This window comes from Bombus flavifrons, chromosome 9 (assembly GCF_040668555.2).
Source record: "Bombus flavifrons isolate JBK064 chromosome 9, iyBomFlav1_principal, whole genome shotgun sequence".
NCBI lineage: Eukaryota > Metazoa > Arthropoda > Insecta > Hymenoptera > Apidae > Bombus > Bombus flavifrons.
The window spans coordinates 9452086-9474160 of record NC_138450.1 but is presented as its reverse complement, the minus strand read 5'-3'; the positions used below and the strand labels follow the sequence as shown (position 1 = coordinate 9474160).

General features: G+C 40.7%; 4 protein-coding genes across 4 annotated transcripts; all 4 read left to right on the top strand.

The window, feature by feature from the left end:
• Positions 1-7016: 7016 nt before the first annotated feature.
• On the top strand, positions 7017-10374 carry LOC138183254 (uncharacterized). Its single transcript, XM_069119927.1, has 4 exons — positions 7017-7269; positions 7712-8178; positions 8938-9353; positions 9611-10374. The coding sequence occupies exons 1-4, from the start codon at positions 7185-7187 to the stop codon at positions 9642-9644; spliced, it is 1002 nt and encodes a 333-aa protein (XP_068976028.1). The 5' UTR covers positions 7017-7184; the 3' UTR covers positions 9645-10374.
• A 3178-nt stretch (positions 10375-13552) lies between these two features.
• On the top strand, positions 13553-14973 carry LOC138183032 (glycine-rich protein). The gene is made up of 3 exons (XM_069119550.1): positions 13553-13751; positions 14438-14699; positions 14830-14973. Exons 1-3 carry the CDS (start codon positions 13643-13645, stop codon positions 14849-14851), a joined length of 393 nt encoding a protein of 130 aa, XP_068975651.1. The 5' UTR covers positions 13553-13642; the 3' UTR covers positions 14852-14973.
• Positions 14974-16734: 1761 nt separating this feature from the next.
• Positions 16735-18374, top strand: LOC138183497 (uncharacterized). Its single transcript, XM_069120453.1, has 6 exons — positions 16735-16861; positions 16923-16959; positions 17093-17295; positions 17453-17687; positions 17771-17906; positions 18204-18374. The coding sequence occupies exons 1-6, from the start codon at positions 16820-16822 to the stop codon at positions 18295-18297; spliced, it is 747 nt and encodes a 248-aa protein (XP_068976554.1). The 5' UTR covers positions 16735-16819; the 3' UTR covers positions 18298-18374.
• A 120-nt stretch (positions 18375-18494) lies between these two features.
• LOC138183503 (calaxin) lies at positions 18495-22072 on the top strand. The gene is made up of 5 exons (XM_069120462.1): positions 18495-18591; positions 20410-20748; positions 21066-21180; positions 21421-21674; positions 21750-22072. Exons 2-5 carry the CDS (start codon positions 20414-20416, stop codon positions 21970-21972), a joined length of 927 nt encoding a protein of 308 aa, XP_068976563.1. The 5' UTR covers positions 18495-18591; positions 20410-20413; the 3' UTR covers positions 21973-22072.
• Positions 22073-22075: the final 3 nt, after the last annotated feature.

Genomic DNA, 22075 nt, shown 5'->3' with positions numbered 1-22075 from the left:
CTCACCGCTCGTTGTTCATTCAGCGGAGGATCGCATCCGCGCCAGCGAACAGGATCCGCGTCTAGTTCACGATACGCATTGCGCTAGTGATACGATAGCAAAACACCTGTCGCGGCTGTTTTATTCTGGAAATTTGTAAAATGAACGCAATCCACTTGGCGAGATGTAACGCGGTCCTTCAACCCGTCGTTCTGGGCTTACCTGTTCGCTCTTCGTGATTCGTGTTCAAATAGGAATTGCTACACGCGCACGCGGATCTATCGAGAGTCATCGTCCTTTCGTGTAAACGGTTCGACAAAGGGAAAACAGGAACACGCGTGGAAAAGTGTAAAGGGGACGGGGGTTGAAAAGGAAAAAGACTCGCAGCGGAAGTTGCGAGCGCGAAGTGTACATGTCAAATCGACGTACAACGAGCAACCGACTGGCAAAATATTTCCGTCGCGTTGCGTTTTTTGCGCGAGTTGGCCATTTTTATGGCAATAGCTGCATCCGTCGAGCGCAGCCGTGAGGTGTAAAATTATTTGCGCGACCGGAATCATTCCGAGAAACGATCTTGAATTAAACATTGCTATCCACGTGCCTCACTGTCTCGTTCGGGGGGATTTCTATTGAATCGTAGATCATCCACCGGATCCAGGCGTGAATTAGAAAATCAAAAAAAGAGCTAGGACGCTTGTACGTGCCTCCCGTGGCAAGCGACCCTCTAATTTCTTCCCGGAAACTGATCGCGCGCTCGAGGCGTGCCGTTTCTGCGAACAGAAATCGGATTTGTCGATGATTCGATACTTTTCTTCTTTTCTTCCCTTTCCTATCCTTGGAACTCGGATCTTTTGGATCACTTCGAGCTTAGAAACTTGTCTCCACCTTTGTCTCGAGTTTCGATATTTGAAAAGGATCATGAAAAATGTTCAAACGTTAGATACTGCTTCTATTCTATTCTCTTTATTTTCTATTCTATTCCTTGCTTTATACATCTTACATTTTTTTGTTTTATATTCTTTATATTTGTTTTCATTCTCGTGCACGAGATAAATAAATAAATAAACGATAAATAAGAATAATAAATTTCCAAAGTAATGGATGTTGGCCGACTGAAACGAGAACAAATTCTAGAATCCTACCTCACTCGTCTCTGTCTCTGGTCTTCGTCTCATGAACGATACCAAACTTGGAACCTTCCGTCGACTCCTTTCTCCATGCCGCTGTCCATTCCATGCGATCGGTTTGCAGGTTTCGATCGCGTGTTCATCGCGTCGTATGCAACGAGAACAACGATTCACAATTTTTACTGCCGCCGTACGTCTTTGCGCGTCGTTCTTCACCGCGATAATCGAACGGAGCGAAGCGAACCCACCGCAGAAACGATACGATTGTCTCACGTTTCGACAGTTGTCGCACGTGAGCAGACAGACGTGTTCGATTCAGTATGCCACTGCGCAGCACGTGTAACGTCTGTACGTCGGTTCATCTTGATTCCGTGCGTGCTGGCTGTTCACGAAAACAGGAGCCACGAACAGGCTGCGCGTCCTGAGAACCGAGAGAGCCATCGTCTGGCTCGATCATTTTGCGACAAATAAGTGAACGACGGTTGGCATACTCGATTAAGAATCGTTGTTCAGTCGCGAAGCGATTGACGAATTGGATAAATTGGAGAGATACCGACGTCGATGCATACGTTTCTTCTCGTTCTCCTTTCCCCTTTTTTTTCCCTTCTGTTTCCATCTTTTCTTTCTCCTTTCTTTTCTCCGTTTGATGCAGGGTGGAAGTTTTATATTCAGTTTTCATCATCTTCTTGAGAGCTTCATACGAATGCCGTCTGGGTTCCCTTTATGCATTATTCGTCTCCGAGGACGAGTTAGCATGATATTTTGTGAAAAAGGATTAGGTATGTTGGAAGAGTTTCGGGTGGAGATAGGATTCATGGGGTTAGGACATGACGTGTTTTAATGTTCTATTCGTCATCTTTGTTTTAAGACGGACGATTTGTCATAAAATTCTCCGTTGAAATATTACTGAGGATGAACGAGTAAATATGGTACAATGGATGGAAGATTCACTGATAACTTTTCCCTCACTAAAATAGATTTTATGATTATAGCCTTTATAGAATTAGAACATAATGTATTTACTGTACATTTTCAAATAAAAGGTATGTTATGAAACTTTCAAGGGGAATAAAAGGTAGATAGGTTCGGAAAACTCTTCAGGTAACCTTGTTAAAATGGTAACCATCGTATATATCATTTATTAGACAAACGGCGATTCATGAAATATGAATATTTATCTGTTCGCTTACTTTTATGGCGTAAATTGATACAAAATATTAATCCAGAGAATAAGAAACAGTATTCCTTTTTATATATATATACGTACAAAAGAAAAAAAAAGGAATACACTTAATATACAAAAAGGACAAATGACAGAAAGATAAAGAATAAGGTATAATACTACCACAAGAGATGCGCAAGAGAATGTCTTAAGAATACTATACATTGACCGAAGACATCGATGGATGGCAAGAGTTTGCGTGATTGACCATTCGATTTATGCAACTATAGTATCCATACAATGTTCTAATAATAAGTCGTCCTTCCTATCGATTTTAATGCCTGCAAACTTCCTGCCATTGCCAATTTTTCCGCTTCGTCATCTTTGATACCAATAACCGAATATTCATATTGCGGGCTTACGTCGGAACCTTCCGCCACGCTCATTACCATTCTGACCCAAATCGAGGCCAATTGTTAATTAGCCGAACGCAAAACGGTATCGTCCGGTTCCGCTGGAGAATCATTCGGAATTATTATAAGATCACTATCGCAAATGACTTTTAAATAGTACCGTACTACATCGTTATCATGAAAATGGAAATGAATCTATTTACATTATAATTATCCGCTAGCATTGAAATTTAGGTTTAATTTATGGCACTCGCATGTTTTTCCCTAAGAGCAATCGTTCTTCGATAAGAGAAACGGATATACGTTCGTGACCCTAGACTCGGTCATCGGCGAGATACGGCGCAGTTAAACAGTTAGCCGTTGCGACCTCTTTAAAAAGTGTGTAGCTAAAATGTGTCGCAAAAGTAAGCGATCACGAGTATACTCGTCAAACACAGAGTACGTGTGGCTGTTATAATATAGAATGAAGTTGTAACGAAATGACTATTTTATTTTTTTATTTTATTACCGACAGGACTGATCATAACACGAGATATTGCCACTTCTTCGCGACGAGTATACTCGTCAAACACAGAGTACGTGTGGCTACTGTAATAGAGAATGAAGTTGTAACGAAATGACTGTTTTATTTTTTTATTTTATTACCGACAGGACTGATCGTAACACGAAATACTGCCATTTCTTCGCGACGAGTATACTCGTCAAACACAGAGTACGTGTGGCTGTTATAATATAGAATGAAGTTGTAACGAAATGACTATTTTATTTTTTTATTTTATTACCGACAGGGCTGATCGTAACACGAAATACTGCCATTTCTTCGCGACGAGTATACTCGTCAAACACAGAGTACGTGTGGCTACTGTAATAGTGAATGAAGTTGTAACGAAATGACTGTTTTATTTTTTTATTTTATTACCGACAGAGCTGATCGTAACACGAAATACTGCCATTTCTTCGCGACGAGTATACTCGTCAAACACAGAGTACGTGTGGCTGTTATAATATAGAATGAAGTTGTAACGAAATGACTATTTTATTTTTTTATTTTATTACCGACAGGACTGATCATAACACGAGATATTGCCACTTCTTCGCGACGAGTATATTCGTCAAAAACAGCTAACTGGTTAAGGTACACGCGGAAAACGATGGAAAACAATGGGAAACAGCGAAACAAAGAGATTCCTGAAGACGAATGGCTCTAAAGACTGACGCAGTAAACGGACGGATGGACGGACGGACGTTGAATTTCATTATTATGGGACTTGCATCATCGGTTTACATGCGATTTACTCGCGAGCAGGTCCTCGCAACCGGATGACGTACAACGATTCGACGATTGTTTACAAGTTCTGCTCGATACTCTCGCCGATAGGAATCCTCGTTGATACGACGAACATCGATAGTCCTATTTGCCGATTTAAAAGACCAACCTTGAATCGCCAGCCATACTTTACTATGTTGTCCGACTGTCTCATAAAATTGTGGTCGTAAGCGAACTCCCAGAGTTGATCGAATGTTTCCTATTTAACTGGAAGGAAGATCGATAAAATTTTCATACCTTTTGAACGATTTTTCCATGAGAAGGTACAGTTTCAATTTTATAATCGAGTAACTAAAGTGGCAAACGGTGTAAATGTCACGTGTGAATATCTTCTGCTTGTTAGATTTACAGAGAAACTAAATAATAAATAAAGTAACGGATTTAATTTAATCCTGCATTGAAATTTCGATGTGTAATTTCAACCTCGTTTCGACACAACAGATTACCGAAGCTCGATAATTAGTTGGCAGATTACAGGAAAAGATTTTATTGTTGCTAGCCAGAAAAGGATCGACAGACACACGTGACCATTCTGCTCAATCACGTTTGTATCTAGGTAACAATAGGTCTGGCGAATGAACGTGCGCCGTGAATTTTAACAAGGAACAGTGTTCTGATTTCTGCGACCAAGTCGAGGAACACGATTCGTGAAATAGGATCGTTTTACGAGGTCAACGAACTAAGATCCTTATCCTCGAAATAGTCGAACAAGACCATGAGATGATTATGAGAGCTGTCCAACGTGGCCGATTACCATAACGAATGTTATTAAACGTTCACTTGGTCCATGATAACTCGACTTATATATTATTACACTTATTATACTTATTATACTTATTATACTTTTCCATCAAAGGAAAAACCATCAGAGAGTTTAGGGATCACAAAACCATCCGAAGCAAGCGAAAAGGAAGAAACTCATGTTGATGCGAGTCCGTGAGAAATGGTCAGGCTCGACCAACAAAAAAGAGCAAAAAAGAAAGAAAAAAGAAAGAAAGAAAAAATGGCGAGTTTAAGAGCAACCGACGAAATGTAAATTTTTGTCAAGCATCGCGAATCCAGCTGCATCCGTGCGGAACGGTCGTTCTTTCTATCAGAAGTGGACGTGCCGCTTTGCGTCGCCTGGTCACGCTCGAAAATACGATATGCGTGACTTGGAAAACGGTGCGTTTGGAGGTTGATTCATGAAATGGTAAAACACGGTGAAGTATCGACCGCCTAATAGCGGTACACCAACGGGACGATCGATCGATCGACCAATTCGCTGGCAAAACGGAAATTAGCCTCGTCGATGGTCCTCTGCTACGACGATTCATAGACGCGCCGATCGTTCAGGCTGCGTAGAATCCAACGGAAAGATCATCCAGTAAAGAAACAATAGCTTGGACCGGCAAACCGGGGCGAGTATCGTGTCTCGCAGGAGAGGAAAAACAGGAACGAAGAGGCGCGGGATGAATAATGTACCCCGAACGGAGGAGAAATACTGTTAAAAGGGGTCTCGAACGAGGCTGGAGGGCTTCTGCAGAAGACTAGCGGAGTCGATCGTAATTCCGTTGCTCTTCGCGGCGGTTCGATGCCGAACGGAGAACGGGTAAAAAGAGAAAGAGAGAAGGGAGCCACGGTGGAGGAAGGGACAGTGACACGTGAAGGCGGATCTGTCTGAATTCGCTTGAAATTCAGAGCACGAGCGTCGCGGCCACCGCCATTGGACTCTTACGGACTTTTGATCATCCCCGAGAATTATCGTCGCCTCTGACCAAGTCATACCCCTACCCGCCACTATTCCACCGAGTATGACTGACATAATATTAATATTAAAAGGTTACGTCAAAACAGACGTCATTAACCGTACCGGGTGACGCCGGATCCGTTGCAATCAGCTTCCGTAACCTTCGATCGACCAAAATAGCCGGACGATCGCTCGAAAATAATCTGTCCTCGTGCGTGGTTAACGCGTGACTGAGATTTATCCGAGATACGACGTATATTAATTTGATGCACGAAAAAGTAATGGGTGAACGTGGTCTGCTCGTTTATCTTCTCTGCTACAGGCGCGGCGCAATAATATCGATCTCGAATCTTCGTCGAACGTTCGAGAGGACTAACGAGTCCAGGATGAAATGTCTCGAGGGCGTCGTTCGTGGAAGAAGGGGGTCGCGGAATAAAAAAAAAAAAAAAAAAAAAGAAAAAGGCGAAGACGATCGAGGGAAGGGAATGGAAATTCTGGAAACGCGAATTCCCGTGAAGGTACGGCCACGGCTAAAGAATCAGCGGAAAGCATCGTCCTGGCTCGTTCCTTGGATCACGCGTATTTATAGAACGATTGAAAATGTATGAACCTCGCGTTATTCCGTCGTTAGATCCTTTTATCGGGTTCTGATCTGCTTGAGTCACGAGAACCGAGTCCTGGAAAAAGTAGTCATCGTGAAAGAAACACCGCCAAGTCTCCTATATCGTCCATCGATCAGTGATCTCATTGATAATCTCATGCTACTTTCTTCAAAGAGGGATCTTCGTAAATTTACGTCCTATCTTTCAACCTTTGGGTTCAAATTCAAAATCATATCGCATCCTTTCGGAGTTCCGTGCTCCTTCTATCGATATTTCCATCGTTCGTGAGAGATGCATCCTCTGTCGTTTCACTTTGCAGCCAAAGAGTCGCAAAGCTTACCAACGTATCTCTTATCGACAGCAGTAACAGTTGTGTAACTTGATCAGACGAATTCAAGCAGAGATCTGCAGAGATCACAATTAATGCGTTCGATTCAAGTTCGAAACCGATCTCGGATGACGATCACGTATCGTTGAACGATGCGCACGTTTGCGTTACGACGATCCTGTTGGGTACGAGGCAACCACCTGACGATCGATGGTGGGGGCTGCAGAGGGTCCCGTATCCCCGTTCTCGTGCATGGATCCGACCGATCCATCCCATGGCCCGCGTCGTCGTTTGCCCATCCCATCCCCCGCGTGATCATAGCTCTTGGTATAAAAGCAATTGCGGATTCGAGAATAGCCAGCATCGTGCAAAAAGTTCGCGAACCAGCTAGACCCCCGTCCACCAGACAGGTGCACAGTGCTTGTCAGCTTGTGGTGTTCCAACGAAATCCTGATCATCGTTGCTGGAGATCTCGCGTCTGTTCTAAGTTCGTGCCGATACGATTTGGTTCCCGAGGATGGCGCAGTGGATCAGCTTCGTCCTCCTCGTCGTAGCGACGACGATCGCGGTAACGGAGTCCAGGGCTATTCCTGCTGAACCTGGTAAGTAAAACGCCCATAGTCTTTCCTTCAATAACTAAATTGGTGTTTCATCGTGTCACAAACCATCTTCTGCAAAAGTTCTCCGAACGATACGTTGAGACTGTGAATTGAAACAGTCCTCCTATATTTCCTACCAGAAGGATACGCGACGTCCATCAATTCCCGGACGAAATACAGAATTCGCTGTTTAATTACAGTAGCAAAAGGTTTCCTCCGTTTCTTTTTCCAAAGCTAAATCTCCCCATTCTCACTATTTAATTTCGAACGTCCTCTACAGTGCTTCTGGGACTCACGATGACTATGAATCTTCGGACGAAACATCAAAATCGCCCTTTTCTTCCTCCTTCTCGTTATGATAGGAAGAAGCTTCTTCTACTCCGTTTGCCAAAGCAAAATTCTCTCCATTTCCACCGTCCAAGCTTCATCCGTTCTTTTCCTAAAGTTTCAGTGATGTTAGATCCTTACGGGAACCCCATAGTCTTCCTGCGAGAGAAGAGGACAGCCGCGCATCCATATCCCCATAGAGCGATGATGTTCACCGGATACTACAGACCCGTGCGACGTTCGAGTCACGGCGGCCAGGCGACTGGTGTGTTCGCCCAAGGAAACGCCGTGAGCGGCGAAGCATTTTTCGCTGGCATGCAGCCGCCGCATTTGAAGAACGGCCCGGAACCGATCGAGGAATCGGAAGTGTCGAGCGCTGAGGCTCAAGCAGCGCCTGAGGCTGCTGATTCTTATAGCGACGACGAACAAACTCAAGTACAACAGGAAGAAGTGTATCAGCCTGAGGAGCATCGTCCACAGGAAGGAAATGTTCCGCAGGACGAGGCAAATCATCCTCAAGGGGACCAGCATCAGCAGGAGGACGAACAGCAACATCACAAACAGCATGCTGCTCTGCCTGCCCAGGTACTATGACTGTTTCATAGATTCGGTATTTGCTATAATTGGAACAATTAAAGCAACGCACGGATATCGCGATACTCGTTTCGTGTATCCTGGCAAGGATATTTTTCTTACGTACGAAGACGACAGACGAAACATTAATACAAATGGCGACATTCGCATGGTACGCAGCTGGCAATACACGTATCGCGATACGTGTATGTATTACGATACGCGTATCTCTGTGTGAAACCGGCCTTAAAGTTAATATGCGGATGGTGAGAAGTTAGGGTATTTCACTTCGGTAACTACTTGCGTTAAATATTAAACATGGAATCGTTAAATATACACGGATAGTAAATTCTTAATAAAATCTTTTTTTTCTCTCTTGATAAGTTTGCCATCTTACTGAATTCTTTTAAACAAGATATCCTGTTTCGATAAAACAAAATCTTTCGTTTAATCGCGGAAATGCTTCCGTCAACGAATGCGTTTCCGTGTGATTCTATTTTATAGAAAAAGGAGGGATAAACTGATTTCCACTGTTATATACTTGTTAATTATGAGTAGAGTTAGTAAGATACGGTAAATTATCGTTTTTGATTATACCAACATCGACCTTCAGAAAAATATCTTCGATGATCTGAAAGTAACAGTACCCCCTAATAAAAGAATGAAAAAGAATTTTTATATTTCTTGACAGAGAGGATATCCAACAGAGCTGTCTAAGGAAGAGTAAGAAATGAGAAAATTCTGAATTTCGATAAACATTCCTTGCTGCAGGAGCAACCGGAATCGATTCCCGCGTTCACCACCGAGGCGGCCCCGGTAACTCCAGCAGCAGAGCCGGTCTACACGAGCACAGAAGTGGTGCCGAATCGTCCGAAGGCTCAGCATGGAAAAAAGAACAAGAAGACCCCTGTCGTCGTTGTGGACGATGACGAGGAAGAAGACGAGGATGACGACGATGAACTGTCCTTTCCTTACGTTCCCTTCAAGGGCAGTCGTCGCCGACAAAACTACCCGAACCTGAACAACTTCTTCCCCATGGTGTTCAGCTTCCCTGGTGGGTCTTCTCGAGCTGGATCCTCCGAAGGATCTCCCCCTGGCGCCGTGACCGCCATTGCTAACAGTTACTCTACTGGAAAAGGTGGTGTCGCGAGTTCGGTAGCAACTGCTTACGGTGGATCCCCTAATGGGTAAGCTTTTTAATGATATTTTATTAATGAAAAAAACGTAAGACGTCAATAATTAAACAAATTTAATATTTCTGAGACAAAAAGGATAATCTCAATTATCGTTTAATATTTTTCGATTATTTCATAATTGCTTGATTTTATTAATTATGTATTGTGTAAAATGTTATTATTCGTTATTGTTCAAACATTATTACATCCGATATCGTGATTATATCGGTTTCACTTCATGATGTGTTTCACCGAACCGATTTCTGCAGGAAAAAGCGGCGTCCTCCGCCATCCGATGAGTAAATCCCCGACTAATCGATCGGGCGCTATAGATCGATGATCGAGCCGTTCGCTTCTCGATACCGTTAAGATCAATATTCCATTGGACATTAATATGCAGACAGGACAGAGTTTCGACTGTGCTCCACTTTTCTATTCTCCAGCATGGCCCTGAAGAAGTGATCGAGGATCGTGTTTCTTCGGGTGGGCATTCTCTTCAGATTTAACCGCCGAACGAATCGAATTATTCCTGCCAATGTCACTGTTACTCCTAACGCGAGAATTTCATCGAATGGTAGGTCGACGAACAAGCTATGCCAACCCTTCACCGATGATTTACAAAATTATATCTTTTCCTTTTAAAATTAGTATCGTACTTTAGGTTGTATCTTTAAATTAGAAACGAATAGTATGTAAGAAAATAACGTAGAACGTAGCGTCGATCTCGTAGTGATCGAACGGACTAGTGCAATATTACGTCGTATCATTCGGAGAGACAAGGGTTTGCATGATCGTTCGACTACCTTGAAGCCGTAATCGAAGAGAACATCGATCGAAGGTAATCACACTTGTAGTATAGTTCGTAAAGTGTATAAGAAATTATTAGTTAACGATAGCTTGCGAATTTAGAGTGAAGAAATTCATTATTCCAGTACCGTACATTGTTACTCATTGAACTGCTTCGACCTGAGAAAATTGTCTTTCGTAAACGATGCATGAGATGCCATCGAAATAAAGCTATTTTCAAAACGAACACGAGTCTGGAATTTTCAATAAAACCACAAGTCGTTCCCAACTTTCGGAAAGGAGGTGATTCTACGCGAAAAAAGAAGTCGAAAATATAGAATAAAATTTTTTTTTTTTTTAATTTTTCCATCGAGACAACGATCTACAGTGAGATCCGTTATAACGAGACGTGATAAAGTGCACGCGTACCGAGCGAAAATTCAAAGTCGATTTTCTCGAAAACAAAGCCTCAAACGAAAAATTTTTATTCTATATTTTCGACTTCTTTTTTCGTGTAGAATCGCCCCCTTTCCGCTTGTACCACCAGTTACCAACCACCCTGTATATTTCATACGATCGAAAAATAGTTGCGGCAAGCTCATTAAACATTGACCTGTCCATCGATAGAAACACGATAACAAGCATTACATGTACGTGAATCACGAATACACCCTTTAATCGCTTCTAGGAATTTACTTTAATGACTCTCTAGCTCGTCGTTATATAGATTTACTTTTCCCAGCAGACATTAATCCGTATCTGTATTGCAAGTTTACGAGCAATTTTCAATTTTCAAGCATGCAATTAACGACTTGCGCAAGTCGCTTTCAAGAAATCGTTGAATATCGAAGAAGTTCCGTATCGTAATGCAAACTTGAATCAAATGGAATATAACTCGATCCATTTACAATTTTTCTACGAACTCGACGAGCTAAGAGCATTAGAGAGCGGAGCGAGCTAAGCCAAATAGACTTTGGAAGCAAAACACTCGAGTATTTAAATAATGGGCGAACTATTCGGTTTTACCATTGGCGTAATTCCGTTAGATTTTACGTGGCTGGAAAAGGAAAGGCAAGAATGACGATACAGACAATACAAACGCGAGGAAACACGACACGATGATCGCGGTCGAATTGGTTCGCTAAATAGACGAGTTAGATGGTCACACGGAAATCGTCATGCTCTGCTCGAAACCTTGAAATTATACACGTGTACTATGTGTGTATACGTGTAATAGGCAATTAGTCACTACACAAAAACATTCGTCTGATTCGTCGAACGATGGAGCTGGTCCTGATCGTGAAACCTTTTTGCTTCGCGATTTCAAAATTCCCTGTCGTTCTTCGTTAAAACGTGAACGACGTGAGAAACCATTCTGTCGCCTACATCGATGAATAAACTTGAAATTTAAGGTTTGTCCGTGACTGTCCATATATAATTGCGAAGAAATCCTTCCGCGTTACGATGATTCTGTTCGATTCCTCGATTGTATATGTAAAATAAAGTCGTTATTTTCTGCTTCAATTGCTTTTTTTCTAAACATTCCAGACGAACAAATCGAAAACTGGGAATATAAAAATAACAGATTAAACGATTGTTTGAATAAAAAAGTTCCATTTGCTCTTTGTGGTTGACATTTAAGCATGCTACGAATACTATGATGTACATGTTTTACTAAGAAGATGAGTAACTGAACGTTAAATATTTTCAATAGTCGATAGACAACAATCGAAACAACGGTGAATACTAATAGCCCTTTTTCATCACAATATCGTGCAACGAAAAATTATACGATGAAACTTTGTCGATTCATCCTGATTCCAAGCATGTTCCAAATTTCTTACAAATTGAAGAGCAACGAGCATCACAAGTGCCGACCTTCCAAAGCAATTTAGCGTATGAAGGTCCACTGACCAAACGGGTTTGTGTAATTTCCACGAACATTCACATTGTAATTGACATGTGATTGTCATCTTGTATTTCATCTTTCATCTATCTTTTATTTTTCGTCTGGCGTTTCAGTCACACTCATAGGTCAATGTTCTGTAAAATTTATATCGCGCGTATGCTGGATCTTTGAATATTCTTCCGATATAATGGTTTTAGGAAAACTTGAACGAGTCGATGGTCATTTTTACGGGCAATGGAAAATTATTTTGCTCGATAAGATAGAAGAACGACGACGGCGATGACACGAAGAAACGTCCCTCACGGGGAATCCCAGGTAGTTGCAGGCCTTAATTAACACACAACCCGCGTGAAATTTTTCTACGCGTAATGAAATTACGATCATTAAGATAATTTCCAGAGGAAATTTTCCAACACGTACGAAAAATATTATTAAACTCGAAGTTTCGAACGACGTCGCATCTAAAGCGAAAAGAAGATTCCATCCAGAAAATTATACATAATATACACGCGTTGACGTTTCAAATCAGGAATTCGATCGCAAATAAAATGCCGACTTGTACATTTAACATAACAGGCTGCGGATAACGAATTGAACACAGTAAATTTAAATAAAACAAGATACGAACGATATTCCACGTTCTCTCCGACACATATCGAAAATGAAAGTATTAGGTTGTCCGAAAAGTGTCTTTCTTTCGCAAACCTGTTTTTTACAGCAGTGCACCTTCATACAAACGTGAAACCAAGTCTGTGAAATGTCGCGTTGTTTATCTCAACAGAACAAAATGGATCGAATGTAATTCGACAAAATAATATAAAACAAAAAACACTGTACGTCTATTATTTCCTCATAAAACGAAAGAAACTTTTCGGACAACCTAATAGGTAGCGAGAATACAACGAAACAAGCCGTATTCGTTTAAATATAGATCCAGTCCAAATCTATTGTTTTTTCTCTGTTACGAATGAAAATAGGAAATGGAAAACGAACGATACATATTGGGTTTGGCCAACCAGAATCGAGCCGAAATCCTCTATTTTCTTCTCGATACGGATAGAGAAATAACATTCTCCTGAAATTGAGTCTAAATCCTTCGCTTCCTTTTAGATACGGAAGAAGAAACACCAAATGACAGCAAGGATCACGCGCGTGTCCTAGCGGAAACGATCGAAGGATCGGACAAGCGTCGAAAGGGAAGCAAACAAAAACAGAAAAAAGAAGCATCTGACCGTAAAAAAACGATTCCGCTAAGAGTTGGAATTGGTAGCAAAAAGTAGGGATGCAAATATCATCTGATCATCGTTTGTGGTCGTTTGTCTGGTTAAGTTCCGATAGTCATCTTCTTGGTAACGCGTTATATCGTGTCCAAAGCGTTCACACAATGGAGGCTTGTCCGTGCTAATGAGATTCGCTCGTTCCTCGTGAAGAGTACCTGTTTGGTACCTCTACGCAAACTCGGGGCATCCCAAGACGTTCAGAACGCTCGCGGTTACTATATAAAGACCGCCCTGTAGATTTTCTCATCGTCACTTCGCTCTCGAATCTCGAAGAAGCTGCCAGACGAGTATCAAGTCGTTAATTCGTGCTGAACAAATCCGGAAACATGAAGACTACACTAATCGTTTTGGTCGTCGTGTTGGCTACCACTTTCGCTTATCCTGCATACCCTGGCTACTCTGACTATCCTGGCTACCCTGACGTTGGAGAGCAAGGTGTAGTACTTGAGAATCTACGTTAACTTAACAGAGAAGCTTAGTTCGTAATTCGTTCGAAATCTCACAGTTTGTTCAAAATTGTAAAGTTAATGATTGGAAAGTTTGCGATTAGAGGAGTAGCGTTTATGGGAGCTAAAATTGGGATCAAATTTAAAGCAGATCGATCGTTAGGAATGTCCGAATGAGAAATCAAAGCTGAAGATCGAACGAGATCGAAGAGTACTTTCGATAGTTTCAGATCTCTCGTATAAGGGACACGTTGTTCGAATCAAGCTGCACAATGATTACATTTTCTTCGCGGTTGTTTAATAGTCGTACGATAGCTTCTGTTTTGCATCTCGTCAGACGTTTAGTCTTGAACGTAAAATGATTAACATGCTTCGCGTCACATCGGCGGGATTGAAATATACTTGCCGCTGTGACTCATCGTTTAGTGAATGCCTAACAGATCTTCGAACGGAAAAAATTATTACTTTTCGATCTTAGTTCTTTCGAAGGTTGCCGCGATCTTCAGCTTCCTGAAAGTTTCACCAATTTATCGCCTGTCGATCTCTTCTCTTCTGTTTCTTTTTTTTTTTTATTATTATTTTCTGATACGATCCTCTGATTTAACAATCCTTGAACAACAAGCTATACACTGTCGAAACTTAAGCTACATTTCTTTATTCTTGTGAAATTTCTAGTTCCAGATGTTCCAGACGTCCCACTATCGAGGAATGTTAGAGAGGCAAATCCAGATCCCAGCCACTTCGGTTACGGTGGACTCGGTGGATTCGGTGGATACGGTAGATTCGGTGGATACGGTAGATTCGGTGGACACGGTGGATACGGTGGATATGGTGGATACGGAGGCTATCCCTTTGGAGGGGGTAGTTCTTCGTCTGCTCACGCCGGTTCCATCAGCTCCCCATTCGGAAGCGCATCTTTCGCGAGCGCGAGGGCAGGGTAAATATTCATTATTCGTCAATTACTGATTTCCAATAAAAATTCATTTATTCGAGATTAGATGGAATTATTTCTCAAACATTACGACGATTTATATTAGAATTTTATACATTGTCTTTTGTCATTGCAGAGGCTACGGATATGGGCGATAAGGAATTCGTTCGCTCAAAAATGAATACTGGATAACGACCTAGCCTATGATGCTCAATTTTGTACGATATCTGAACGTTTGACTTAGTATTTTGTAAAATAAACTTTTGTACATTAGACTGGATTAGGTTGTTCTTTTTTTTTTAGAAATATAAACACATATTCAATTTACACCTACTTTACGTGTCAGAGATTTTTGTGACGTGTTTCAAAATAATATCATCTTTCGTCATCGAAGCTGGTGGATATAAAGTGTCTTGTAAAGATTGTAAAATGATGATACAATCAGACGAGAAAGAGTAAGGAGAAAATGTAGAATAAAATGTTTTCCTGTGACGCTTCGTTTCCGAGAAAATCGAGTTTGCAAATTTGACAAATATATTTAAACTCGGATGATTCCAGACTGAGCAAGAGTAAATAAACAAGTTGAACTACGTGTGAAAATAAGTCAAAAGCGTAGAATAACATTTTTTTACAAGATGCTTTGTTTAATAGGAAAATGTCTTATTGAAACCAGTTTTTAATCAAACATATTCAAACTTCAATTGTGTTACGTCGCGCAAGACTTTTGCACGCCATCCGGCGCTGCTTAACCGCCGACGGTCTACGCACCGTCCTTCGACCCTCAATAAATCCAAAGAACCCGTAAAACGACAACTTTTAATGCTATTGTTTTGACATATGTCAATTTACGGAATAAGCTCCATATCCTAGAGATGCTTTCTGTTTATAGCCAGTTTAGAGAGGCCCTTGGATTTACTACACGCTATTAGGAAACCCGGAGAAAGCAGGTAGTGACTTAGCAAAAAACGAATGTTTAATCACCGAGAAATCCAGGTTTTCCGTTAAACAAGACATCAACTAGCAACATTGGTAGGAGCCTCCATCCCCTCTAATCATTCTTTAACATTGACTTAAACCAATGGACATCGTAGATCGTTGCCCTCAATCTACTCACGAAAAGTGTGAACAACGAATCCACGTCCTTAATAAAAAGGGAACACCCACACCGAGCATTCTTCTGTAATCCTACGAGAACGAACTATAGTTTTCCTACAACATTCATCCTGTCGATTACGAGGCTACTTCGGTTGCCTCTCTTACTCGTTCCTTGACTACCTTATATCTTAGGATATCGGCTACGTTACTGCATATCAGTGTAAAAGTGTTGAAAATATATAAAGCTTATAGCTCTGTTAATCACAGTGTTATACTTATTCAACCACCCCTATTATCCTAGCCGAAATAAGGGGATCGATCTATTCGCGGTGTCGATTCTTGCAATCGTAACGGGAATTTACGACTCCCGTTGACTCGCACTCTCGCAACCGCGTCTCCCCGCGATAGGCCGAAAATACAACTTGCTTAAGAGCGAGACCTCAAATTTTATTTTCCACTTTTTACTTATCTTCGCGCGTATAATAGCCTTCTGGCGATTGTTTACTTACCAATCTAGTGGCTACTTAATCAAGTTTAAATATACTTGATAAATCTTTAAACTCGATTTTCTCAGAGACGAAGAGTCATATGAAGATATTTTTTTCCATATTTTCGACTTGTTCTTCCACGTTGAATCATCCTGTGTCCGATCGTATCATCGCTTAAGGACCAGCCTGTAAAATAAAATTATCTAAATTTATCTAAGGGACATCCTTTTGGAAAGATGATATCAGAGTTTAGATTATTTTACTATATCTGAATTGAAACTGACTGAACGTCAGAGAATATTCTAACGTCAGAGAATATGCGAACATTTAACAACTCAGAATGATTCGTCGTGAAATAGCTGCGTCTGATTTTATCGCGATGTTAGGAAGGGATGTTTGGAAAACACGGCATAGCAGAGTGCGTTTAACCACGCATTTCGCCACTATAAAATCGATCGCTCAACCGGCCAGCAGCAATCATCGACGTAGCTCGATTGATGATCCACTTTTCTCCAAGGATCCGAATAGACAGTTACAAAAAGAATGAAGCTCCTAACAGTTTTGTTAGTGTTATTCTTCTCGAAAGTGAGTAGAAGTCGTATCTTTCTCGTTAGTATCAATTCAACGTTGATAAATCTGTTTCTAGGTACAGTACGGATCCTTCGCTAAATTAGGATCGACAGGTAAGAGAAAATTATCTTCATGACAAAACGAAGATTAAAGTTGTCATTTATCCACGTCTTCGAGAAGCTGTAGGTGCTAATATCGTTCGTTTTTCTCCCCATTTTCTTTTTTTTTTCTTGTTTCATTGCGAAGAAAATCAAACGCAAGAAGGTCAACAGCGAAGCGTCCGAGTTCAGCGGGTCTCTGACCGCGAGTTCCCCGGAAATGACTTGCGTCGGACAGAAAGCTCCACAGAAGAAATCGTGAATCTACGTGCGGCTCTATTAGGAAGCGGCGATTATTTCGAGAAACTTCGCAGAGACTTTCCTAATTTAGACAATCTAATACAACAGGAAGCGAGTATCAGCCATAAACCACACAATCGTATTTTAACGTACAAAGTGCTTCTAATTTTTTCCGAAGAAATTACAGGGGCACGATTTGCGAGTTAAAATAACAAAAAGATGTATTAATAATAATGATACATTGATAATAATTAATTTAATATTTCAGGCTCGATTAATGGAGGAATTCATAATGGTCGTGAGAGACTTGGTCGAGGAGGGCATCATCACATTGAAAAATCTTGACCTCGCGATCAGCGAAATGATGAATACCAGCGCGATACCAACGTCCATAAAACCGATGTCGAAGACCGATAATGGTTTGGCGAATATTCTAAATTCGCTGGAACAGCTAGACTTTTACCAGCGTGACGGTCGGGGAAACGAGAATCGGGAGAACTCGAGTAATTTTTAGAAAGAAAGTCTACGATAGTCGTAAGAAATAATCCTACGTTACGATTTCCTAATTTCTATACTTTTCTTCGAGGAATTCCAAACCGCATCGAATCGGTGAACAAGTTGGAATTAAAAAAGACGAAGACCGTCGGACAATTGGACGACGTAATGGTGAAATTACATAAACACTTGGCTTTTGTTCAAAGTGTGTTTGACAGAATTTGCAGGTAAAGAAAGAAGAATCTAGTGGTAACTTTTTCAAACTGGTATTTCACAGCACATCAAAAATTATTAGCGACGCTATAGGAGAATGATTTGCGAATGATTGTATTAGACTAATTTATCGAGTAATTTGGTGTTTTTGATAAATGATATTGCGTATCTTGCCTTTGAAATTATCTTTCAAGTGACATTTTAATTTGTATTTTCCGCCAAGCGTATTGTATTTCGGACAATTTAAAATCAAAAAACTCATTGTTACTGGTAATTGTTCATGGAATTTTAAATATAAAACGGTTTTTCAGGAAACATCACTCTACGCTATTGACTGAGTCGAGCTCCAGCGATCCTGGAAAGTTCGCGTCGATGAATCAGCCCAAGAAAGTGTCGATACTTTAGAGTTTAGACGATTACAAAGCAAAGTTTATGAAACTAATACGAGTGGCGAAATAATATCTTCCTTTGTACAATTTCTTCTCAATAAATAATTGTACGTTTTCTGAATACAAATTTTTTCCATAAAAATATCCTAAAGTATTCAGCTTCTTATCGACAAACGTGTTTTAATATCGTCGACGAATGACTGAAACGTTACGTGAGACCGCTTTCGTCCAGAAAGTTTGATCGATTTCAGTTACTGGTAGCAACAAGAAAGAAACCATCGCGAGCCGAACATTTTCTTCTCATCGTAGGGTAAGTTTATTGCTATTGCAATTGTCATAAAGTTGCAAAAACGATGCTGCCTGAAAGAAATTACACACGAAAGAACGCTTAGCTTTATCTTTAATCCTGAATCCTCAAAGCTTCGAGCGTAATATGTAGCGCAAATAAATATGTCGCGACTACGTTTCAAACGCAAAGTAAGTCCTTGAATCGTATTAATGATTTTCAGTAAAAGAACAAATAATTGCATTGTACTGATACATTGTTATTTCAAAGCGAAAAGAGATTTTGAAGATATCTACGAAGGATAAGCAGCTTAAAACAATATTTAAAGATATTTAAAGTTATTCCTTTCATATTTCTTTCTTCTTCTTTCTGTTTTACCAATGCAATGGCTGAAACTACTTGCATGACTCATGAATCGCGTGTATGCAAACTTGCAGAAGCTAAACCGAGAATTGGAAGTCGATGGTGTTTCTAGCCGTGACGCGATTTAATCTGCTGTGAAATTGCACCTCTGATATCTGGATTCAAATTAGTTAATTCGATTCATTCCGATGTAACCATTGAATTACACTGCTAGCTAGATAAACCGCGAACAATGAGCTTTCCTTAAGTGATAAATCGTTGGAAACTAAAGCAACGAATTCACCAACACCTACAGCAGCGAAACTACAGTTGTACAATAGAGAGAAAGAGAGAGGGTTGCATTCGTTCAGGCGCAAAGAGTATCGATATTTAAAACGATGTAAATTTCAAGTTTAGATCTAATTTCAGTTAGCTAGCGAAAGTTAATTGGAGCAATATCCGGAATGTTATTACGTATTCTTTGTGAAATTGGTTCTCGCTTGTAGTGCCAGGCACGACATAACAAAGCACGCTAGAAATACCTCGGAATAGAAATCATATTTTTATTTGCCCAACGATCTCGCAAGTGCTACGATACCTTCATATTTTTTAACGAGGTTTTGATACGAGCCAATCTGATCTTGCATGAAATACTTGAAAAGTACTTTGCTTATGCAAATTAATGTATACGTACATACATACGTGTATAACTTGGTTTCTACTTCTGGAAAGTCTTTACTTTCCGTAAAGCGAAACGTTATCAAATCATTTTTGCACATTTTCATGCAAATGGAATCATGAATACGTGTAATACGTCTAATACGATGATCAAACGACAGGAGAATTGCAAAGGAATCGTGTCAAAGGAAATATCAATTTTCCAAATTGTTCGATATACACGTTTGACAAGCAGATTTTGTCCTTAAACTCGTTCAATTCCGAAGAGGTTACAATCGAATTGCGTGAAGACACAACAACTACGTTTTATCGAAGGACTCGAAGGAAGAAACAGGGGGAAGATTCGGTTTCTAATCGAAAACGATGAATCATTGCGTGTTATTGATCAATCGATCCGTAACCATAGCTTCAATTGTCTTGGCGCGATCAATTTGCATGCTATAATTAGAACCAAGGAAATATGTTTCCCAACGACGTTTCCTAAACGATTAATTAATCAACTATCAAGTTTATCGAAATTCATACGTTGAAATGTGAAACTACCTCGGAAGCAAACCCGAAGGAACAAGATTTTCTCTACTGAAAAATCCGATCGGTGGATTGAAACAAGGCAAAGTCGCCAGCAAAAATTTCACATTTCAACTCGCAAACGCTACTGAACGATATTAATTTAATTGATAAATGACTTACCAGTGGAAATCTTCTGAAAAAGTTCCACCAAGGATGAATCTCTCGATGATATCCGGCAAAATTCTAAAACTTCATTAAAAATGACCGAAACACTGACCAATCGATGTACTGGCTGTTGCTCGCGAATTTCAGACAGATGTCCAGGGAACGCAGCCTCACGTCGAGCGCAAAAGCTCGAATGGATCACGGGAGCGGCGTCGGCGTCGACGTCGGCGTCAGCGTCAGCGTCGGCGCCGATAATCGAGGCGCCGTCAACCTTTGTGCAGGCGCAACGTTGATGAAAAGTGTCTCGATCTTCTTGATGAGCGGCCGTAAAGCCTCCGTCAACAGCAACAGGCAGACTTCCGGTAGCCCGAAGCACGAGCCTCGAAGAAAACATCGCAGAAGGATGCCAATCGCGGGAATTACGAGAAGCTCGGCGTACACGGCCAAATTGATCGAATCGTTAAAGAGGAAAACCAGGTTCTGCTGGCAAGTAAAAATACGCCTAATCGTCGATTGTTTTATCGTTAACACTGGAAAGAGCAATTTAAAAAAGAAACGGAAACTCCGGTGCTTTTAGCATTGAGAAGGTCATTTTCGAAAGGAATCGAGATCTAATCGACGAATTTGCAATAAATTATTCTACGATTTTTCTTGTAAATCCCGAGCAAGTTATTACACATGGAAATGTAGTAAAAAAAAAAAAAAAAATGAAAAGATTATAGGTTCTAAAAATTGTTTAGGTATGACAGGTACATTAATTTTATAATAACTACCTACTTGTAATAACGTAATTCCTATTGCAGGTCGGAATTGGATAATTTGTGCAAGCTGTACAAAAAATTGACTACTTCTGGACAGCAACAGGTTGGACAATCTGTTATTATCGGGAGGAGGACTCAGTCAAATCAAACTATAGAGGTAGTGACACTCGTAGTGTTTTAAATTATAGGAATTTTAACTCGCGTGCATGAATAGTGGCACGAATGAACATGCGATGGCCACGACGCGCATTGTGTGATATTTCGATCCCCAAATTGTTGAGAAACATTCGAATATAAGTAACGAGTTCTGATTTAAGAAAAGATAAAAAGACATTTTTCTGCATCGCTTACTTTGCTTTTTCCGTTTATTGTTAAGAGACACGGGAATATTTTTCAGGGTATCGACAGGGTGATTTTCCGCGAGTTGCTGCACAACACGTTCAAGGTAATCACCGAAGACGTGTTGGTGGAACGTATGTTCTGTTGCTGGGATCGAGAAAACGAAGGAATCATCAGGCTAGAACCATGGATCATGGGACTGGATCTGTATCTTCGTGGTAGTCTACGGGAGAAAATTGAATTTTGTTTCAAAGTCTATGATTTGAACAACGATGGCTTCATTACGAAAGATGAGATATTCCAATTATTCAAGTATCGATCTTTTTTGTGTAACACACAGTGATACTCACTCACGTATTAACCATAAACGTTTATCCAATGCTCTAGGAATTGTTTAATCAAGCAACCAGGAGAAGAGGATCCGGATGAGGCGGTGAAAGATCTGTCTGAACTGGCGTTAAAGAAGCTGGACGTGGATCGAGACGGGAAAATCTCTTTTCAGGACTACAAGGTAGCTGTGACGGAGGAACCTTTGCTGTTGGAAGCTTTTGGGCAATGTCTGCCCACGGATGAGAACTGTGCTGCTATTCTAGCTTCGTTACGATCATAAGATAATGCGTTGATCAGGAAGAACGTTTTAGCTTTGGATACGCGTTACTCGTAGCTTTACTGAAAAAATAATAGAACCACGTTAATTATAGCGTAGAGTAAAA

What these genes read in the sequence shown, in the direction of transcription:
- LOC138183254 (XM_069119927.1), top strand. Translation starts at nt 7,185, where the DNA reads ATGGCGCAGTGGATCAGCTTCGTCCTCCTCGTCGTAGCGACGACGATC. An exon ending in GGCTATTCCTGCTGAACCTG is followed by an intron (nt 7,270 to 7,711) that starts GTAAGTAAAACG and finishes CTTTTCCTAAAG; the next exon opens with TTTCAGTGATGTTAGATCCT. An exon ending in ATGCTGCTCTGCCTGCCCAG is followed by an intron (nt 8,179 to 8,937) that starts GTACTATGACTG and finishes TCCTTGCTGCAG; the next exon opens with GAGCAACCGGAATCGATTCC.
- LOC138183032 (XM_069119550.1), top strand. Translation starts at nt 13,643, where the DNA reads ATGAAGACTACACTAATCGTTTTGGTCGTCGTGTTGGCTACCACTTTC. An exon ending in CCCTGACGTTGGAGAGCAAG is followed by an intron (nt 13,752 to 14,437) that starts GTGTAGTACTTG and finishes TGAAATTTCTAG; the next exon opens with TTCCAGATGTTCCAGACGTC. An exon ending in TTCGCGAGCGCGAGGGCAGG is followed by an intron (nt 14,700 to 14,829) that starts GTAAATATTCAT and finishes TTGTCATTGCAG; the next exon opens with AGGCTACGGATATGGGCGAT.
- LOC138183497 (XM_069120453.1), top strand. Translation starts at nt 16,820, where the DNA reads ATGAAGCTCCTAACAGTTTTGTTAGTGTTATTCTTCTCGAAA. An exon ending in TAGTGTTATTCTTCTCGAAA is followed by an intron (nt 16,862 to 16,922) that starts GTGAGTAGAAGT and finishes ATCTGTTTCTAG; the next exon opens with GTACAGTACGGATCCTTCGC. An exon ending in GTGTTTGACAGAATTTGCAG is followed by an intron (nt 17,907 to 18,203) that starts GTAAAGAAAGAA and finishes ACGGTTTTTCAG; the next exon opens with GAAACATCACTCTACGCTAT.
- LOC138183503 (XM_069120462.1), top strand. Translation starts at nt 20,414, where the DNA reads ATGTCCAGGGAACGCAGCCTCACGTCGAGCGCAAAAGCTCGAATGGAT. An exon ending in AGGAAAACCAGGTTCTGCTG is followed by an intron (nt 20,749 to 21,065) that starts GCAAGTAAAAAT and finishes TTCCTATTGCAG; the next exon opens with GTCGGAATTGGATAATTTGT. An exon ending in GAGATATTCCAATTATTCAA is followed by an intron (nt 21,675 to 21,749) that starts GTATCGATCTTT and finishes CCAATGCTCTAG; the next exon opens with GAATTGTTTAATCAAGCAAC.